The following is a 20,017-nucleotide window of genomic DNA, read 5'->3' as shown; positions in this document are numbered from 1 at the left end:
CTACTCTTGGCCAACATTTTAGCACACTGAATATAGTGAGGGCTAAGTGGTGAATAATCTCTTATGTAAATATTTGGTGGGGTTTTGCATTGCAACCAATAACTCCTTCAAAAATAGCCTACAGAAATCAAAGGTACTCACTCTGAAATTCTTTGATGTTTGTAGAGTGTTCATGTTTCCTTCCTAATTCCTCTGAAGATGCACTGTCAGTTCTTAATCAATAAATGAAACTAAATTTTGTTTTTCAATCATCGAGTGCAACTGACCTTTTGTTTGCAATTTTCAACATTATCCCATGTGCTCTGACTGCAGCATATTATCTGTTGGATACTAACTAGTTGGTTCATAGGGTTGTTGCTATATTTAATTAGGTAAACTTAATCAACTCATTTATTTTGGTATAAACCTGTGGCTACCCTCTGGATAATATTGTTGGTTCATGCAAAAGTATAAAGAAAGCTATCTACGAAAAAGCAGATTGCTTCACTGGAAAAAAAGTTAGAAATGTTGTACAAAGTATGTTCACTTTATAAAAATGCTTAAAACTTGTTTTAGTTTTTCATTGCTCTATAAGATGAAACCTTTTTACTTTATACATGCTACTTAATTATTAGATCACAAACTTTCCCCCAATAGTTTGCAAATTAAGAAGCATATATTCTTAATTTCTTTTTCAAAACACTGCTTTGTACTCCAGCAGGGGGAGATTTAGTAGAAGCCCCATATAAAGAAAGTATATACAAGAAATTTTAGAAAAATTATGATGGTTGTATATTGGTAAATAAATGAAAAATCTATTCTCCTTACCATTTTTTATCACTTATATAATATGCTTGCTTGTTTGCTAAATTTAGTATTGATTCTTATCACTTAATAAATATATTTATTTTTATTTAATCAAAGGTTATTAAAGTTATTTAAACTTTTAACTAATTCTCTTTTTCTTTTTTCTCTCCCCAGAAAGGATGGCATAATGAATCCAGTCTGTTAAATTTCCTCTTCTCAATTTTAAACTTTGGTTGCTTAAGACTGAAGCAATTATGGTGAACCTGAGGAAGGCAGTGCACTCGTTCCTGTAAGGATGTTATTACCTATTATTTTTTTAAAATAACTTTTCATAGTAGTTTGCTCAAAAATGTTAAAAAGGTTTTTATATGATTATTCAGCTATATTTGCCTCAATCTGTATAAATGACTTGCATTCCAATAGACTAATATTACTGGTGTTTTCTATTCAAAAACAATAAATGGGAAAAAAAACAATAACTTGAACTCCAATTAAACACAACCACTCATATGTTCAAACAAGTAATATCATTCAAAAATAATTCTGATACTTGTGGTTCCTTTCTGTATGGTTAAAATGTAGAAATAAGAAAGGTTCTTTCCTCTTCCTTCCTGCATGAACTAAACAGCCAAGAGAATAAATGTCTTTACAAGTCTCTGGTTCTATGAAAAATAGTTAAGGTTGCAAAAGAATGAGCGAGAGGTCAGGGAATAGGGGCTGGAGGATGTAGCTGGACAGGATGTAGCCTTGAAACAATGAACCAGTAGTTAAAGTCAATAGAACATAACATAAAAGTGATAAGGAAAGCGTTGAATTCAAGCACTAAGCAATTCAAAACATGATCTAATCCAGGTATATCTTCTTTTTAACTTAGTAAAAGGTTGGGTTGCTTTCTTCTAAACCTACTCTTTGAGGAATGGGGGCATGGAAAACAAGATCCAGGGCTCTGTAAACTCTGATCAGTACAACTGAGAAGCCTTGAATCACCTTGCTCCTGCACAATCTCCTCTGTGATTTCTATAAAAGTGCTCACTGAGGAAACAGTTTACAGAGCAGTGTAGATATAAAGTACATCAACACTGGATCCTCTGCAATATGCACCATTATAGTCCATCTTGGATGTCATTGTACATTGTAGTGATGATAGTCTCAAGGATACGTGGTTCCAAGAAAACTAGAGCAGAGAGGAAAAGGAAAGGGTGAGGGACAGTGATAAAGAAGGGAAAAAAAGAGCCAGGTCTGGGAAAATGAAAGGACAACTTAGTATATAGGCCTTGATCCATATACCAAATGCAGGGCTACCTTAAAGAGTACCAAATTATTCTGCTATGGAATTAAAGAATTCACATAGAATTTTTTCCATTACATTAAGAGAAACAAGGGATCATTCATCTCTTCTAATAATGCCCATTGTCATATGCCATGCAAAAACTCAGTAGATTTAAAATGTACTCAGACTTTTAAATCAAATTATAATTTTGTTTATCGACTAAAAATGTCAGATATTTTCATTCAAAACTTAGTAGCAATTAATAAGTTATTTCAATTGTTCAGATAGAAATTGTGATTTTTGTGCACGTATTTTATGAGACTTCTGTGGGCTTAATAGCAATCAGCATAAGCTTTAGAAACAAGACCTAGATTACTCCTCTTCTGTAAAAGGACTGTATGTTTTTCACTGAACAAGTAAATGTTACAAATGAGGTTTAATTAGAATACAGCCAATTCTTGATTATAATACTGTAGAAAATAGGACTGACTGCAGTAAAAATCATAATAATTTGCTCATAAGTAGTGCTCAATAAGAATTTATTAAATTGAATTGAATTGAAACCAGGAAACTGAAGTAAAAACTCTGTCAGGATTTTTCCCAACACCATTATTTTATTTAATAATTCACAAAAGATATAGTTAGATTCTACAAGCTTCCTCAATAATTCAGTATTTGTTTCATGGACTCTTTAATAAAAAGTAAAAATATATTTGACCAGCAGAGGTAGGCAAGATGAATGTTTTAAGTGGTTTTGTACCCCAAAGTTCTAAGATACTCAAATCATAAAATTCATAATTGGACATAGTTTTTCCTGTACTTTTGTTATATACAATTTTATTTTGTATTCTTCTACTATTTTTACAGAAATGTGAAAGGATTTAGATGTTTTCACAATTTACTGAGAAAATTTGAAGTTGCATTGCATATCCTGTTAGGACCATATTATCTAGGCTTAAGAATAAATATATTTGTGATTCTGCAACTGAAAATTGAAGATGCAGCATATCACTGTGAGCATAAAGTCTTGTGGGACTACTTGAAATGATCATCAACTAATTTAAACCAGAATTTTTTTAAATTTCAGAACATGTTTTTCAACAGCTAGGCCAGAAAAGACCTTGGATTTAAAATTACTATCTGAGCCAGTTCTGCATAAATAAGTACCTTCTTAAAATAAAACCAGGACTTAAATTCTTGACAAATTTTGAAGTACATTTAGGGTATAGCTACCACAAAATACTTTTGTTTAACTTTGAAGGCAGAAAGAAGGTAAGCTCCAACATTTACTGAGGGCCTATTACAACAAAGGTATTATTTTGAGACTTTACATGTATCATTTAATTTTCACAACAATAATGTGATCATCCTCATTGTAAAGATGAGGAAATTGATCTTCTGAGAGGTTAAGTGACTGGTCAAAAAAAATCATTTAGGTCAGGTAGCCAGGACATTAGCCACATGCCAAATACAACAAATACAGTGACAGAGTAATCAAAGCTGAAAGCAAATACCTTGCTTCTATTTATTTGGTCCTTTATTTCAATAATTTCTATTCACTTTAATCACAAATTAATTATGATACAGATTTTTTGAATCACATATTATTTTAGCTTATTTTTTATGTCTCAGGAAAAAAGAATACATCCAGCATTGGAAAGAATTTAATGATTACTTCTCATGATTTGAAGAAAATTATTATGTATGTCTCCCACCGACATGATGCTTAGGATATCAGGCAGCTTTGACTAATGAGGAAGTAGTTTTAAGCTAAATGTCCGAAGTACTAGTTTTCACCCCTTGTAGAATGAGAAAGTCAAAATATTTTCATGATTTCTTCATTACGTTAAAATACATAAAGTATATTAACAAGATATTAAGAGAAATAATTTTTAAACGTGGTAGAAAATTATTATAATATTTTACTTAAGTTTAAATAAGGCCAATAATTTTTCAGGTTCAGTGTTCCAGTTCTGGTTCAGAAAGTATGGTGTGTGTGTGTGTGTGTGTGTGTGTGTGTGTGTGTGTGTGTGTGTGTGTATAATATTATAGATACAATTATGATAATCATAATCATCTAGTGTTACTACTGCAAGTTTCTCTGATGATTGATAATAAGTGATAGTCAATTTAATCACACATATATTTTCCCTGTAGAAATAATATTTTTAGCTCAAAGAACAAGTGAATGAGATAATGAAATCAAAACTTTTACATGGAGAACTCATAGACTCTGGATTTTGTAATGTCATGTGTTCCATCCCCCATACAATTTTCTTGCATAGAGAATTGGTTAGCACATATTGTACCAGTAGAGGAAATTTTCTTCTCTATAAATAATATCAGGGTTTAACAACTAGTACATATAGTATAGTTGTTGCTTAGTATTCATTAAATAACTATTACTGAACATAGAATACACATAAGACAGTCATTCACAGATAATAATTCTTGCTTTTAAGCAGGAAATATTGAATATACTTATTCTTGTTTATCTTATTAAGGAAAATAAATATTAGTTTCATGAGACAATTTACGGACTTACATTAATGTATGAAACCTGAATAAATCTCATATCACCATCAGGGGAAATTAATTTGGAATGTACAAAACATAACCACGTCTGTCTCTTTTGCATTAGTCTGCCACTTGGCCTGAAATTCCTACCAGTAAAAATCTACATAAGTACCATCATGAGAGGTGTACATTTTAAATGACTTAAGAGATTTCTTTTCCAGCATAGGAAAGTAGCAAACCCACAGGAGTTAATTATCACCACAAATCATTTTCTAACCTAGAACAACACCAGAAAACATAGGACAGAAATGGGGAGAGTGTCAGGTAGAAGGAAAATTTACAGGACAGATATTAAGAAATTATGGGCCAGCATAAAGTCACTCAGCAAGTCAAACAATACTGTGGTTTCAGATTGAGTATAGAGAGTAAAAGTCTAAAACACAGGCTTTGAATTCAACGGGACTTGAGTACGGACCCTGCCCCTGCTACTTACTGCCTATATTTCCTTGAGAAAGTTACTTAACTTCTCTGAACCTCAGTCTCTCCTTATACATAATAGATATAAATCAGTACTGACTTCATGAGGATGTTATATGAGATCAAATGAGATTACACATATATATTTCAGTAAACTAAGTGCCTGACTCATATTAAGCATTCAATAAAAGTATTTGGGGGAGAGAAAGAAGAGATACTGAAGTTTAATTGAGAGTAGAAATGATGATGATGATGATAATGATTGTTAAAGGAAAAGCAGTTGATTTATGTAAGTAATTTATTAGGTACAAGCAATATAATATATACCTGATTATTTTTTTCTTAATTTTCAGTGTGCACCTGATTGGCCTATTGGTTTGGCAATGTGATATTTCTGTGAGCCCAGTAGCAGCCATAGTAACTGACATTTTCAATACCTCCGATGGTGGACGCTTCAAATTCCCAGACGGGGTACAAAACTGGCCAGCACTTTCAATCGTCATAATAATAATCTTGACAATAGGTGGCAACATTCTCGTTATCATGGCAGTAAGCTTGGAAAAGAAACTGCACAATGCCACCAATTATTTCTTAATGTCCCTAGCCATTGCTGATATGCTAGTGGGACTACTTGTCATGCCACTGTCTCTGCTTGCAATCCTTTATGGTAAGTACAAATTTATTAGTATTTTGATCTCAGATCATGTCATAAATCTGTGGCAGGTATCGTAAAAAATCAGAAAGTTAATTATTCTACTTGTATCATTTGGAAAATAAACAGAAAAGAAAATTGTGTGACAGACGAAATTGGATGTGTGTATATTTATTAAATAAATCAGTAGCAGACTCTTGAAAAAGCAAAACAAATGTTTTATAATATATTAAAATCATATATAGATACTCTATTGCTCAGTGTCATTTGTAAACAATGACAATTGCCTTCCAATATACAGATTGTGACAGTGAAAGAAACATGTGCCTACCCCTATGTTCTGGGCAGTACACATACATAGTACCAGCTTTTATACAAAGAAGATGAAAGAAGTTCATCATCTTCATTTTTTTTTAACATCTTTATTGGAGTATAATTGATTTACAATGGTGTGTTAGTTTCTGCTGTATAACAAAGTGAATCAGATATATGTATAATATATCCCCATATCCCCTCCCTCTTGTGTCTCCCTCCCACTCTCCCTATCCCACCCCTCGGTCAAAAAGCACTGAGCTGATCTCCCTGTGCTATGCAGCTGCTTCCCACTAGCTTTCTATTTTACATGTGGTAGATATATACATGTAAAATAGATAGTTATCTATTTTACATGTATATATGTCAATGCTACTCTCACTTCGCCCCAGCTTACCCTTCTCCCTCACTGTGTCCTCAAGTCCATTCACTACATCTGTGTCTTTATTCCTGTCCTGCCCCTAGGTTCATCAGAACTTTTTGTTTTTTTAGATTCCATATATATGTGTTAGGATAGAGTATTTGTTTTTCTCTTTCTGACTTACTTCACTCTGTATGACAGACTCTAGGTCCATTCAACTCACTACAAATAACTCAATTTTGTTCCTTTTATGGCTGCATAATATTCCATTGTATATATGTGTCACATCTTTATCCATTCATCTGTTGATGGATACTTAGGTTACTTCCATGTCCTGGCTATTGTAAATAGAACTGCATGAACATTGTGGTACATGACACTTTTTTGAATTATGGTTTTCTCAGGGTATACGCCCAGTAGTGGGATTGCTGGGTCATATGCTAGTTCTATTTTTAGATTTTTAAGGAACCCCCATACTGTTCTCCATAGTGGCTGTATCAATTTACATTCCCACCAACAGTGCAAGAGTGTTCCCTTTTATCCACACCCTCTCCAGCATTTATTGTTTCTAGATTTTTTGATGATGGCCATTCTGACTGGTATGAGGTGATACCTCATTGTAGTTTTGACTTACATTTCTCTAATGATTAGTAATGCTGAGCATCTTTGCATGTGTTTGTTGGTAATCTGTATACCTTCTTTGGAGAAATGTCTATTTAGGTCTTCTGCCCATTTTTGGATTGGGTTGTTTTTTGATATTGAGCTGCATGAGTTGACTGTATATTTTGGAGATTAATCCTTTGTCAGTTGCTTCACCTGCAAATATTTTCTCCCATTCTGACAGTTGCCTTTTCATCTTGTTTATGGTTTCCTTTGCTGTGCAAAAGCTTTTAGGTTTCCTTAGGTCCCATTAGTATATTTTTGTTTATATTTCCATTTCTCAATGGATCTTGCTGTGATTTATGTCATAGAGTGTTCTGCCTAATGTTTTCCTCTAAGAGTTTTATAGTGTCTGTCCTTACATTTAGGTCTTTAATCCATTTTGAGTTTATTTTTGTATACGGTCTTAGTAAGTGTTCTAATATCATTCTTTAACATGTAGCTGTCCAGTTTTCCCAGTGCCACTTATTGAAGACACTGTCTTTTCTCAATTGTATATTCTTGCCTCCTTTAACAAAGATAAGGTGGCCATATGTGCGTGGGTTTATCTCTGGGAGGTCTATCCTGTTCCATTGATCTATATTTCTGTTTTTGTGCCAGTACCATACTGTATTGATTACTGTAGCTTTGTAGTATAGTCTGAAGTGCGGGAGACTGATTCCTCCAGCTCCGTTTTTCTTTCCCAAGATTGCTTTGGCTATTAGGGGTCTTTTCTGTTTCCATACAAATTGTAAAATTTTTGTTCCAGTTCTGTGAAAAATGCCATTGGTAAATTGATAGGGATTGCACTGAATCTGTAGATTGCTTTGGGTAGTATGGTCATTTTCACAATGTTGATTCTTCCAATCCAAGAACATGGTATATTTCTCCATTTGTTTGTATCATCTTTGATTTTTTCATCAGTGTCTTATACTTTTCTGCATACAGGTCTTTTGCCTCCTTAGGTAGGTTTATTCCTAGGTATTTTATTCTTTTTGTTGCAAGAGTAAATGTGAGTGTTTCCCTCTTTTTCTCTTTCAGATTTTTCATCATTAGTGTATAGGAAGGCAACAGATTTCTGTGCATTAATTTTGTATCCTGCTACTTTACCAAATTCATTGATTAGCTCTAGTAGTTTTCTGGTAGCATCTTAGGATTCTCTATGTATAGTATCATGTAAACTGCAAACAGTGACAGTTTTACTTCTTTTCCAACTTGGATTCCTTTTATTTCTTTTTCTTCTCTGAGTGTTGTGGCTAAAACTTCCAAAACTATGATGAATAATAGCAGTGAGAGCAGGCAACCTTGTCTTGTTCCTGATCTTAGAGGAAATGGTTTCAGTTTTTCACCTTTGAGAACAATGTTGGCTGTGGGTTTGTCATATATGGGCTTTATTCTGTTAAGGTAAGTTCCCTCTATGTCTACTTTCTGGAGAGTTTTTATCATAAATGGGTGTTGAATTTTGTCAAAAGCTTTTTCTGCATCTACCGAGATTATCATATGTTTTTTATCCTTCAATTTGTTAATACGGTATATCACATTGATTGAATTGTGTATAATGAAGAATCCTTGCATTCCTGGGATAAACTCCACTTGATCGTGGTGTATGAGCCTTTTAATGTGCTGTTGGATTCTTTTTGCTAGTATTTTGTTGAGGATTTTTGCATCTATATTCATCAGTGATGTTGACCTGTAGCTTTCATTTTTTATGGTATCTTTGTCTGGTTTTGGTATCAGGGTGATGGTGGCCTCATAGAATGAGTTTGGGAGTGTTCCTTCCTCTGCAACTTTTTGGAAGAGTCTGAGAAGTAGGTGTTTGCTCTTATCTAAATGCTTGATAGAATTCTCCTGTGAAGCCATCTGGTCCTGGGCTTTTGTTTGTTGGAAGATTTTTTTTTTTTTTTTTTTTGCGTTATGCGGGCCTCTCACTGTTGTGGCCTCTCCCATTGCGGAGCAATGGCTCCGGACGCGCAGGCTCAGCGGCCATGGCTCACGGGCGCAGCCGCTCCGCGGCATGTGGGATCTTCCCGGACCGGGGCACGAACCCCTGTCCCCTGCATCGGCAGGCAGACTCTCAACCACTGCGCCACCAGGGAAGCCCTGTTGGAAGATTTTTAATCAGTCTCAATTTCAGTGCTTGTGATTGGTCTGTTTACATTTTCTGTTTCTTCCTGGTTCAGTCTCAGAATGTTGTGTTTTTCTAAGAATTTTTCCATTTCTTCCAGGTTGTGCATTTTTTGGCATATAATTGCTTGTAGCAATCTCTCATGATCCTTTATATTTCTGCAGTGTCAGTTTTTACTTCTCCTTTTTCATTTCTAATTCTGTTGATTTGAGTCTTCTCCCATTTTTTCTTGACGAGTCTGGTTAATTGTTTATCAGTTTTGTTTATCTTCTCAAAGAACAAGCTTTTGGTTTTATTGATCTTTGTATTGTTTCCTTCATTTCTTTTACATTTATTTCTGATTTGATCTTTATGATTTCTTTCCTTCTGCTAACTTTGGAGTTTTTTGTTCTTCTTTCTCTAATTGCTTTAGGTGTAAGGTTAGGTTGTTTATTTGAGATGTTTCTTGTTTCTTGAGGTAGGACTGTATTGCTATAAACATCCCTCTTAGAACTGCTTTTGCTGCATCTCATAGGTTTTGGGTCACTGTGTTTTCATTGTCATTTGTTTCTAGGTATTTTTTGATTTCTTCTTTGATTTCTTCAGTGATCTCTTGGTTATTTAGTAGCATACTGTTTAGACTCCACGTGTTTGTATTTTTTACAGTTTTTTCCCTGTAATTTATATCTAGTCTCATAGCGTTGTGGTTGGAAAAGATGCTTGATATGATCTCAGTTTTCTTAAATTTAACAAGGCTTGATTTGTGACCCAAGATATAATCTTTCCTGGAGAATGTTCCATAAGCACTTGAGAAGAAAGTATATTCTGTTGTTTTTGGATGGAATGTCCTATAAATATCAATTAAGTCTATCTTGTTTAATGTGTCATTTAAAGCTTGTGCTTCCTTATTTATTTTCATTTTGGATAATCTGTTCATTGATGAAAGTGGGGTGTTAAAGTCCCCTACTATTATTGTGTTACTGTTGATTTCCCATTTTATGGCTTTTAGCATTGCCTTATGAATTGAGGTACTCCTATGTTGGGTGCATAAATATTTACAATTCTATTTCTTCTTGGATTGATCCCTTGATCATTATGTAGTGTCCTTCTTTGTCTCTTGTAATAGTCTTTATTTTAAAGTCTATTTTGTCTGATATAAGAATTGCTACTCCAGCCTTCTTTTGATTTCCATTTGTATGGAATATCTTTTTCCACCCCCTCACTTTCAGTCTGTATGTGTACCCAAGTCTGAAGTGAGTCCCTTGTAGACAGCTTATATACGAGTCTTGTTTTGTATCCATTCAGCCAGTCTATATCGTTTGGTTGGAGCATTTAAACCATTTACATTTAAGGTCATTATTGATATGTATGTTCCTATTACCATTTTCTTAATTGTTTTGGGTTTGTTTTTGTAGGTCTTTTCCTTCTCTTGTGTTTCCTGCCTAGAGAAATTCCTTTAGCATTTGTTGTAAAGCCAATTTGGTGGTGCTGAATTCTCTTAACTTTTGCTTGTCTTTAATGATTTTAATTTCTCCATCAATTCTGAATGAGATCCTTGGTGGGTAGAGTAATCTTGGTTGTAGGTTTTTCCCTTTCGTCACTTTAACTATGGCCTGCCACTCCTTTCTGGCTTGCAGAGTTTCTGCTGAAAGTTCAGCTGTTAACCTTATGGGAATTCTCCTGTATATTATTTGTTGCTTTTCCCTTGCTGCTTTGAAAATTTTTTCTTTGTACTTAATTTTTGATAGTTTGATTAATATGTGTCTTGGCATGTTTCTCCTTGGATTTATCCTGTATGGGATTCTCTGTGCTTCCTGGATGTGATTGACTGTTTCCTTTCCCATGTCAGGGAAGTTTTCAACTATAATCTCTTCAAATATTTTCTCAGTCCCTTTTTTTCTCTTTTCTTCTGGAACCCTTATGATTTGAATGTTGTTGCCTTTAATATTGTCCCAGAAGTCTCTGAGACTATCCTCAATTCTTTTCATTCTTTTTTCTTTATTCTGCTCTGCAGTAGTTATTTCCACTTTTTTATCTTCCAGGTCACTTATCCGTTCTTCTGCCTCATTTATTCTGCTATTGATTCCTTCTAGAGAATTTTTAATTTCATTTACTATGTTGTTCATCATTGTTTCATCTTTAGTTCTTGTAGGTCCTTGTTAAACGTTGCTTGCATTTTCTCCATTCTATTTCTAAGACTTTGGATCATCTTTACTATCATTACTCTGAATTCTTTTTCAGGTAGACTGCCTATTTCCTCTTCATTTGTTTGGTCTATTGGGTTTTTACCTTGCTCCTTCATGCTGCATATTTCTCTGTCTTCTCATTTTTTTTAAAATACTGTGTTTGGGGTCTCTTTTTTGCAGGCTCCAGGTTCATAGTTCCCACTGTTTTTGTTGTCTGCGCCCAGTGGGTGAGGTTGTTTCAGTGGCTTGTGTAGGCTTCCTGGTGGAGGGGACTGGTGCCTGTGTTCTGGTGGGTGGGGCTGGATCTTGTCTTTCTGGTGGTCAGGGCTGCATCTGGCAGTGTGTTTTGGGGTGTCTGTGAACTTAGTATGATTTTAGGCAGCCTCTTTGCTAATGGGTGTGGTTGTGTTCCTGTCTTGCTAGTTTTTTGGCATGGCGCATAAAGCACTGGAGCTTGCTGGCCCTTGGGGTGAGCTGGGTCTTAGTGTTGAGATGGAGACCTCTGGGAGAACTCTCGCCAACTGATATTATGTGGGGCTGGGACATCTCTGGTGGTCCAATGCCCTGAACTCGGCTGTCCCCGCTCAGAGGCTCAGGCCTGACACCAGGCCAGACCACCAAGACCCTGTCAGACACACAGCTCAGAAGAAAAGGGAGAAAAAAAGAAAAAATAAATAAATAAATATTAAAATAAAATAATAATTTAAAAAAAGAGAGCAACCTAACCACTAAACAAATCCACCAATGATAACAAGCACTCAGAACTATACTACGATAAACATAAGAAATCAGAAACAAATCAGTCACAGCCAGCAAACCCGAAGTCTACAATTGCTCCCAAAGTCCACCGCCTCAATTTTGGGATGATTCATTGTCCATTCAGGTATTCCACAGATGCAGGGTACATCAAGTTGATTGTGGAGATTTAATCCACTGCTCCTGAGGTTGTACAGAGAAATTTCCCTTTCTCTTCTTTGTTCGCACAGCTCCTGGGGTTTAGCTTTGGTTTTGGCTCCACCTCTGCATGTAGGTTGCCCTCAGCATCTGTTCTGGCCCAGACAGGACGGGGTTAAAGCAGCAGCCTATTAGGGGGCTCTGGCTCACTCATGCCGGGGGGTGGGAGGGGTACAGTAGTTATAATTGGAATGTGGGGCAAGCCTGTGGCAGCAGAGGCTGACATGACGTTGCAACAGCCTGAGGCATACCGTGTGTTCTCCCAGGGAAGTTCTCCTTGGATCAGAGGACCCTGGCAGTGGTGGGCTGCACAGGCTCCCAGGGGGCTATGGATAGTGACCTGTGTTTGTACACAGGATTCTTGTTCGCTGCAGCAGCAGCATTAACGTTTCATGCTGGTCTCTGGGGTCCAAGCTGATACCCATGGCTTGCACCTGTCTCTGGAGCTCGTTTAGGTGGTGCTCTGCCTTCTGTGGGCAGAAAGGGAAAGAATCCCCTCTCCTCACACATCCTGAAACAATAGTCTCTTGCCTCTTAGGCAGGTCCAGACTTTTTCCCGGACTCCCTCCCGGCTAGCTGTGGTGCACTAGCCCCCTTCAGGCTGTCTTCATGCAGCAAACCCCTGTCCTCTCCCTGGGATCTGACCTCCTAAACCTGAGCCTCAGCTCCCAGCCCCCACCCGCCCCAGCAGGTGAGCAGAAAAGCCTCTCAGTCTGGTGTATGTTGGTCAGCACCGATCCTCTGTGCAGGAATCTCTCCACTTTGCCCTCTGCACCCCTGTTGCTGTGCTCTCCTCCATGGCTCCAAAGCTTCCCCCTGCCCACCCCCTGTGTCTCCCAGTGAAGGGGCTTCCTAGTGTGTGGAAGCTTTTCCTCCTTCACAGCTCCCTCCCAGAGGTGCAGGTCCCATCCCTATTCTTTTGTCTCTGTTTTTTCTTTTTTCTTTTGCCCTACGCAGGTACACGGGGAGTTTCTTGCCTTTTGGGAAGTCTGAGGTCTTCTGCCAGCGTTCAGTAGGTGTTCTGTAGGAGGTGTTCCACATGTAGCTGTATTTTTGATGTATTTGTGGGGAGGAAGGTGATCTTCTCATCTTACTCCTCTGCCATCTTGAAGGTCCCCAAGGCTCATCATCTTTAAAAACATATTTTAAGTAATCTTCCTAAATATTGACAAACTAAGTGCTTGGCACATAATAAGCACTCAATAACAGCTATTCTTCTTCCTAGAGTCTATAATTCATGTTTTTAAAAGGAGACAGTGATAAAAATTTTTTCTTTTGATTTTCTCCCATATCTTTGCCATATTCGTTTTAACCTAACTTTTGTTTCTAGCTAATATTTATTAAGAACAATCAAAACCACTTATACTACACTGCAAAGTTTCTTTCCTAGGGAGTTGGAGAACCCAGTTTGAATTTCATTGCCGATATGCTCATCTCACAAGGCAGTGAAATAGACTCCCTTCTCCCTGGAGTGTATAATGGAATTAGACTGGAAGGACTAATACTGAAAGTGTATCTAGTTCTCAAGTCCTAAAAGAAGATTACTGCATCTAGAAAATAATCTCTCATGGAACTTACAAATTAATTATCCTGTTCTAAATACACAGTGGTAATAGATTGTCTCAATAGGCATTTTATAAATAGTGTTCTCAGGAAATATGCTTTCCTTATATTTACTGAGTTTGAATGATGCATTAATTTCAAAGTATAAGTATTTTACCTTCTCTGTGAGCATTTTACCACACTATAGCTCCAAATTATGTAAGAAAAGGTCACTGGAATGAATATGCTTTAGAAGGTATACTTCGTCTTGTGGTGTCTATTTCATTTTGCCAGTTTCTCCCTTAAAAATATATGAGTGGTCAAAAAATGGCATCAGCCTAAATCCAAATGTCCTAACACATCCATCACCACACCCCCAAGCAATAAAGAACAACAAAACAAAACAAATAAAACTACACAATACCACCACCTAATTTGGAGAACATTCAAATTCCAAATAATCTGTAAGCAGAAAATAAATAAGAGATCACAATGAGCTTTCTATTAGGCTCCCACCATGTGCTGTTGTGAAGAGGAAGGGCAGTCCAGTAAATACTAGATGAAAGAGAGAGGAGGAAAGCTAGTAGGAAGCCTAAGATTGAGCTAAAATCATCATAAGAAAGAAAGTCTACCCCAAGTATGAAAATTCTGAGAAACTTCTCTGGAAGCTCATCCTTTAGAGAATTGACTTAGAAGTGTATATAGGACTCAAGAAAGCAGTGTTGGAGAGGAACTCTTTGGAGGTAGAAAAGGGTTAAAAGGGAGAGGTGACTTTTGAAAAAAAATGCACAGTGAAGGGAAAAAGAAACAAGAGGGGAAATTTCATCAACTTACAAGACAAAAAAATGTCAACATGTAAGAACCCATCAACCCTCCCCCCACTGCCCTCCACTGTACCCCAAAAGTCCTCCAATAAAGAAATCATACTTTGTTACATGAAGAGAAAAGGGTGCTCCAGAGCTTGGAATCTTGGAAACTACCCACAAACCACTAGCCATGGAAACCACCCACAAACTGCTAGCCATGTTCATACAAATTCAAAGATGCAACCAACTTTCATCTATACCAAGCTACTATAAAAAGAAAGCAGAACATGAGAATAAAAAAAGCCATTTGATGAAAGTTCCCACAAATAAAGAATGATCAAAAAACAAAAAAGCTGTAACAAAATACTTCAAGATAAACTAAATTTTCTCAAACATTTAAAGATATATCTATAAAAAAAAACACCTTGAAGTAGAAATCTAAAAACTAAGAAAAGAAATGGATAAAAAAATTGGTCAACATAAAGCAAAAGTTGATTGAACCCAGGAGAATAAAATAGGAGAAAAAGATAAAATCATATTGGAATGAACATTAAATTAAAAGTGCCTAAAGAAGAATAGATTAATATGAAAACTTAATAAGGGGCACTAAAGAAAAACACGGAAACAACAGAAAGAATGAAAATGAGATGGAGAAAGAAGTAAAAGAGGTCAAAAAGAAAGTGTTTGAGATGGAAGACCATCAAATAAAAGAGCCAATGTGTGTATAATGAGAATCCTTGAAAAGAAAAAAATATAATGGAACAGAATTAATATTTAGAACTATAATCCTGGAAAGTTTTCCAGAAATAAAAGAGGGTCTCAATGTACATATTGATAGGGCCAACCCAGTACCAAAAATTGACCTGGAACAGTCAACTCTGAGATATATCTGAGACATTAGGTGTTAAATAGAAAGAAAAATCTTCAGGCAAAAATAAGAAATAATTTACAAAAGCAAGAGAATTAGACTGGCTTCATAATTTTAAAAAATAACAAAACAAAGCAACACTGAAGCAATATTTTTATAAAAGTCAACCTCTTATATGATATTCTTTCAAAAGTAAATCTATAAAGACAGAAAACAGATCATTAGTTTCCAGGGTCTGAACAAGCAATGCTGACTCCAAAGGAGCATTTACTTTGGTAGTATGGCACTGTTCTATATCTTGATGGTGGTAGTGGTTGTATATATATTTCTCAAAATTTTAAAAACTATATATTCTAGTATGCAGTTTTAAAAGGGTGAATTTTACTGTATGTAAGTTATACCTGAAATTTAAAAAAGAAAAATACTCAAATAAAGTTTCAAACCAAGATTTTGTATCCAGACAAGTTGGCCATCAAGCTGTAAAAAGTTTAATATTTTTTAAACCCAGAGAATTCTGAACCCATAGCCCTTCTTAAGAAATTGAATAATGGATAAGATTCATCTAACAAAGGGATGATTGGGAACTTTTCCTCAAAAAGATGGATCATGAGTGTTTAATATATTTAATTTTAGAGCTAAGACAGAAATAAAGGTGGTATAAGGGCATAAGAATACTGTCATATCTTATATGATATATATTATTTGTTATATAGTCTAACAACTTAGAAGCAATGCAACTAAAAATTGGGAAGAAAAGAGAAAGGGAAAGAGAAAGAAGAAAGTAGAATAATTTCATTGATTTTTCTATAAACAAAAGATGGGTGTTAATTTATATGACTCCAAAAAATGGCAAGCCAGAAAAACTAGATTTCATAAGAAAACAGAGGTCTAAGAGTATTAAACAGGATGTAAAGAAAACATGATATAAACATGATATAAAGTTAACCACTAGAACAAAAAGACAAATCTATCTAAAACCAAAAGAAATGCAATTAATAGAAGAGTAAAAAAAAAAAAAAGTCAAGTAGAGGAAGAAACACAAGAAAATAAAACAATACTCTCAACATTATACCGTGATACAATAACAGAGTTGAAAACAAACATACCAGTAATAGCAATACACTTGTATGAACCTAACTTACCATTAAAAATAAAAGATTTTCAAGTTGGCTTACAACAAATTACCCAACTATACTCTCTATATTTAGTGGAACTCATAACCCAGTGAATCACAATGGTTAAAATAAAGGGATGGGCAAAGGTATAGTAAGCAAATAGAAACACTAAGAAAACAGAAATTGTGATGTTGATATCTGACAAAGTAAATTTTAAATAAAAAATTAAAAAAACAGTAAGAGTAAAAAAAAAATGATGCTTTTTTTTCCCCAAAAAGGATGTTTATTTATGATTAAAAGCTGTAATTAACAAGTATATAGCAGTTAAGAATATCTATGCCCCCAATAACACAGCAATGCTCTTTTAAAAGCAAAAACTAAAGAACATGGAAGGATACATTTATGGATACATTCTACTAATGGGAGACTTTAAATATCATACTCAGTACAAAAAAATTGGACATGTAGGTTTTATGGATGTATATTAAACTTTATACCCTTATCATAGAAAGTATATTTTCTTCACGAGTTCATGGAACACTCACAAAAATTAATTATCCATTAGGCCACAAAGAAAATGTTAGAAAAGTAAAACTATTATGAAAAATACTTTCTGATAAGAACACAATAACGCTTGAAAGTATTAACAACAAAAGTTTAAAGACCATCTGATCTTGAAGTTATAACAAATTTTAAACAACTGTTGGTCAAAAGGACAAATGCAAACTGAAATTACAGACTACTTTAGAAATATGATAGAATACACACTACATATCAAAATCTATAGAAGATACTTAAGCAATGATCAAAGGAAAATTCATAGCCCTCATCACCTTTATAAGTAAAAATGAAGGTATACAAATGAATTAAATTCCTAGAAAGCAACCTTGAAAAAGAAGTGCAAAGTAACTCAAAAGAAAGCACAAAGAAACAAACTAAAGATAAAAGCAGAAATTAATTAGGTAGAGAATAGAAAAACAATATACCTAATTAATAAATCAAAATCCTGCATTTTTAAAAAGCAACTTTTAAACAAAATAAAAGCACTAGCTAACTGAAACAAGGAAAAAGGAAGAAACAAAAATATTCAAAATAAGAAATAACAAGGAAAATAACCATTGAAGCAAAGTAAATTTTAAAAATTAGATTACTTTGTAGGTTTATACGCAAATCAATTGAGAACATTAAAAAAAAACAGGTAGTTTCCCAGGGAAAATCAGGTTAGCAAAATTAACCTCATTAGATATAGAAAGAAAGAGAACAATTTCAGTAGAAGAAATAAAGTTATCAAGGACCTACCACACAAAAAAACCATCAGATACAGATAGTTTCACTGGGGAATTCTTTAAAACGTTTGAAGACCAGATAGTTGTAATATTCCATAAATTGTTTAAGACCATTGAATAATTTTTTAAAAACCTTCCTAATTCTTATACAAAGCAAGCATAGGTTTAACACATAAACCAAATAAAGACAAAGCACAAAGAAGGAATATTATAGACTAACATCACTTATGACAAAAATTCTTTATAAACAATTGGCAAACAGAATCCAATGTCACATTAAAAAATATTATACGATGAACTGGGATTAATTCCAGTAACACTATGTTGGCCCTATATTAGGGAATCACTTAATAAAACATATTAATATATAATATCAACATTATTACTAATTAATATTTATTAATAGTTAAAGGTAAAAATATTATCAATATTGATACAATTATAATATTAGCACAGCATTATATTTATAACATTAACATTAAAATATAATTTTTAAAGTATGTGATTTAGCTCTAAAGACGTTGAGTGAAAAAGCCTTTATCCTAAAACATTCTAGAAAAGCTAGAGTTAATGGAAATAAACATGTGATAAATAGAATCTTTCTGATTTCTTTGAATTGGTTAACAAATAGTAGAAGATAATCTTCTCATGTACCTAACATATATCCAAAATTTGCATACCTGGAGTTCATTCTCAAAATGAAACAATTTTCTTATTTGTGTAAAGGTGGTACCACATTCCTAGATAAATGATGTACTAGGCTCTAGGACATTGGTACTTAGTGTTCACCGAAACCAGATGCCACTATCTTGTAGCTCTTTATCTGACTTCTGCCTGCAGGTGAGTTTTGTTGTACCCTAACCAATGATTTTTTTTTTTTTTTTTTTTTTTTTTTTTTTGCGGTTCGCGGGCCTCTCACTGTTGTGGCCTTTCCCGTTGCGGAGCACAGGCTCCGGACGCGCAGGCTCAGCGGCCATGGCTCACGGGCCCAGCCGCTCTGCGGCATGTGGGATCTTCCCGGACCGGGGCACGAACCCGTGTCCCCTGCATCGGCAGGTGGACTCTCAACCACTGCGCCACTAAGGAAGCCCCTAACCAATGATTTTTGAACTTTGTAAATTGAATATCTTTTATTCAATTGTGTATGTGTTCCAACTTTGCTGTGTTTCTACTACTCCCCATTTTCTTACACCTCGCTGCCTTACTCACTGATTATAAACCTACCTGGTCCCTAAAAGCATTTAAGTTTGTGACAGGACTCACAGCTTGTGGGCACAAAAGAAACAACCTTGATATCAATACCCTAAATTCACTGGCTTGTTATCCCCATGTGCTAACAAAGTTACTCCAATCCCCTAGAAAGATACACACCTTCCCTCCAAATACTTCTATAAGTCCCCAAGAGTTATCTCACATGTGATCATGAATAAATCAATTTGCATCACTCACTGTTGCAACCGTTCTGGGCTTTCATCGAGCACGTATGTATCCACCGTCACCTGCCACCATTCACTATATCTGCTGATAATCCAACATCTCTCACTGATCATCCATCATCGCCCACTGGGCATCCATCATCATTTGCTGGGCATCTGCTGAGTACCGCCCTGTCTGTTGGGAATCCACAATCTCCCACCAGGCATTGTGGTCTCTGCTGATGCTCTGCCATTTCACCACCCGTGACCTCCATGAGAATGCTGCTTTACCTGTCTTGGGTACTGTCACCTGGTATAGCCAAACCTACAAACCCTCAAGATACCACATGGTGCTGCATTTGCTTCAGTATTAGTGTTCCCTGCAAAAATTAGGAATATGTAGCACACTTCGTTATCTAAACATGGAAAAAGCAATGCTTGTCCTTGCCCTCTTCACAAAATCCCTCTGTAAAACAACTCTTTTTTTTTCTTTTTTACTTACTGTAGTTTCCTCAGGGCTTACATTCTATAGGACTGATCTAGAGTATATTTGCTGATGCCTTAATTTCTGTCCTCAAGCATCCACATAAAAACTTCTCCCTGAAAGGCTAAGCAGTGATCTTCTCAGTCTTGTAACCCAGCATTTATCCCTGTATCTGGTATTTTTTAATGGATAAATGAAGGTTTCTTTCCCTCTTGCAAATTAATTCATGAGGTTAGATACTTG

General features: G+C 35.3%; 1 protein-coding gene across 1 annotated transcript in view; it reads left to right on the top strand.

The window, feature by feature from the left end:
• Nucleotides 1-1,040: 1,040 nt before the first annotated feature.
• HTR2C (5-hydroxytryptamine receptor 2C) overlaps nucleotides 1,041-20,017 on the top strand; it is a 112,921-nt gene continuing 93,944 nt past the window's right edge. The window contains exons 1-2 of the mRNA XM_019949409.3: nucleotides 1,041-1,075; nucleotides 5,404-5,717. Of these exons, the coding sequence (XP_019804968.1) occupies nucleotides 1,041-1,075; nucleotides 5,404-5,717 (349 nt within the window). The remainder of the gene's footprint in view (nucleotides 1,076-5,403; nucleotides 5,718-20,017) is intronic.

Source organism: Tursiops truncatus, chromosome X, assembly GCF_011762595.2.
Source record: "Tursiops truncatus isolate mTurTru1 chromosome X, mTurTru1.mat.Y, whole genome shotgun sequence".
NCBI lineage: Eukaryota > Metazoa > Chordata > Mammalia > Artiodactyla > Delphinidae > Tursiops > Tursiops truncatus.
This window is presented reverse-complemented; position numbering and strand designations above follow the sequence as displayed.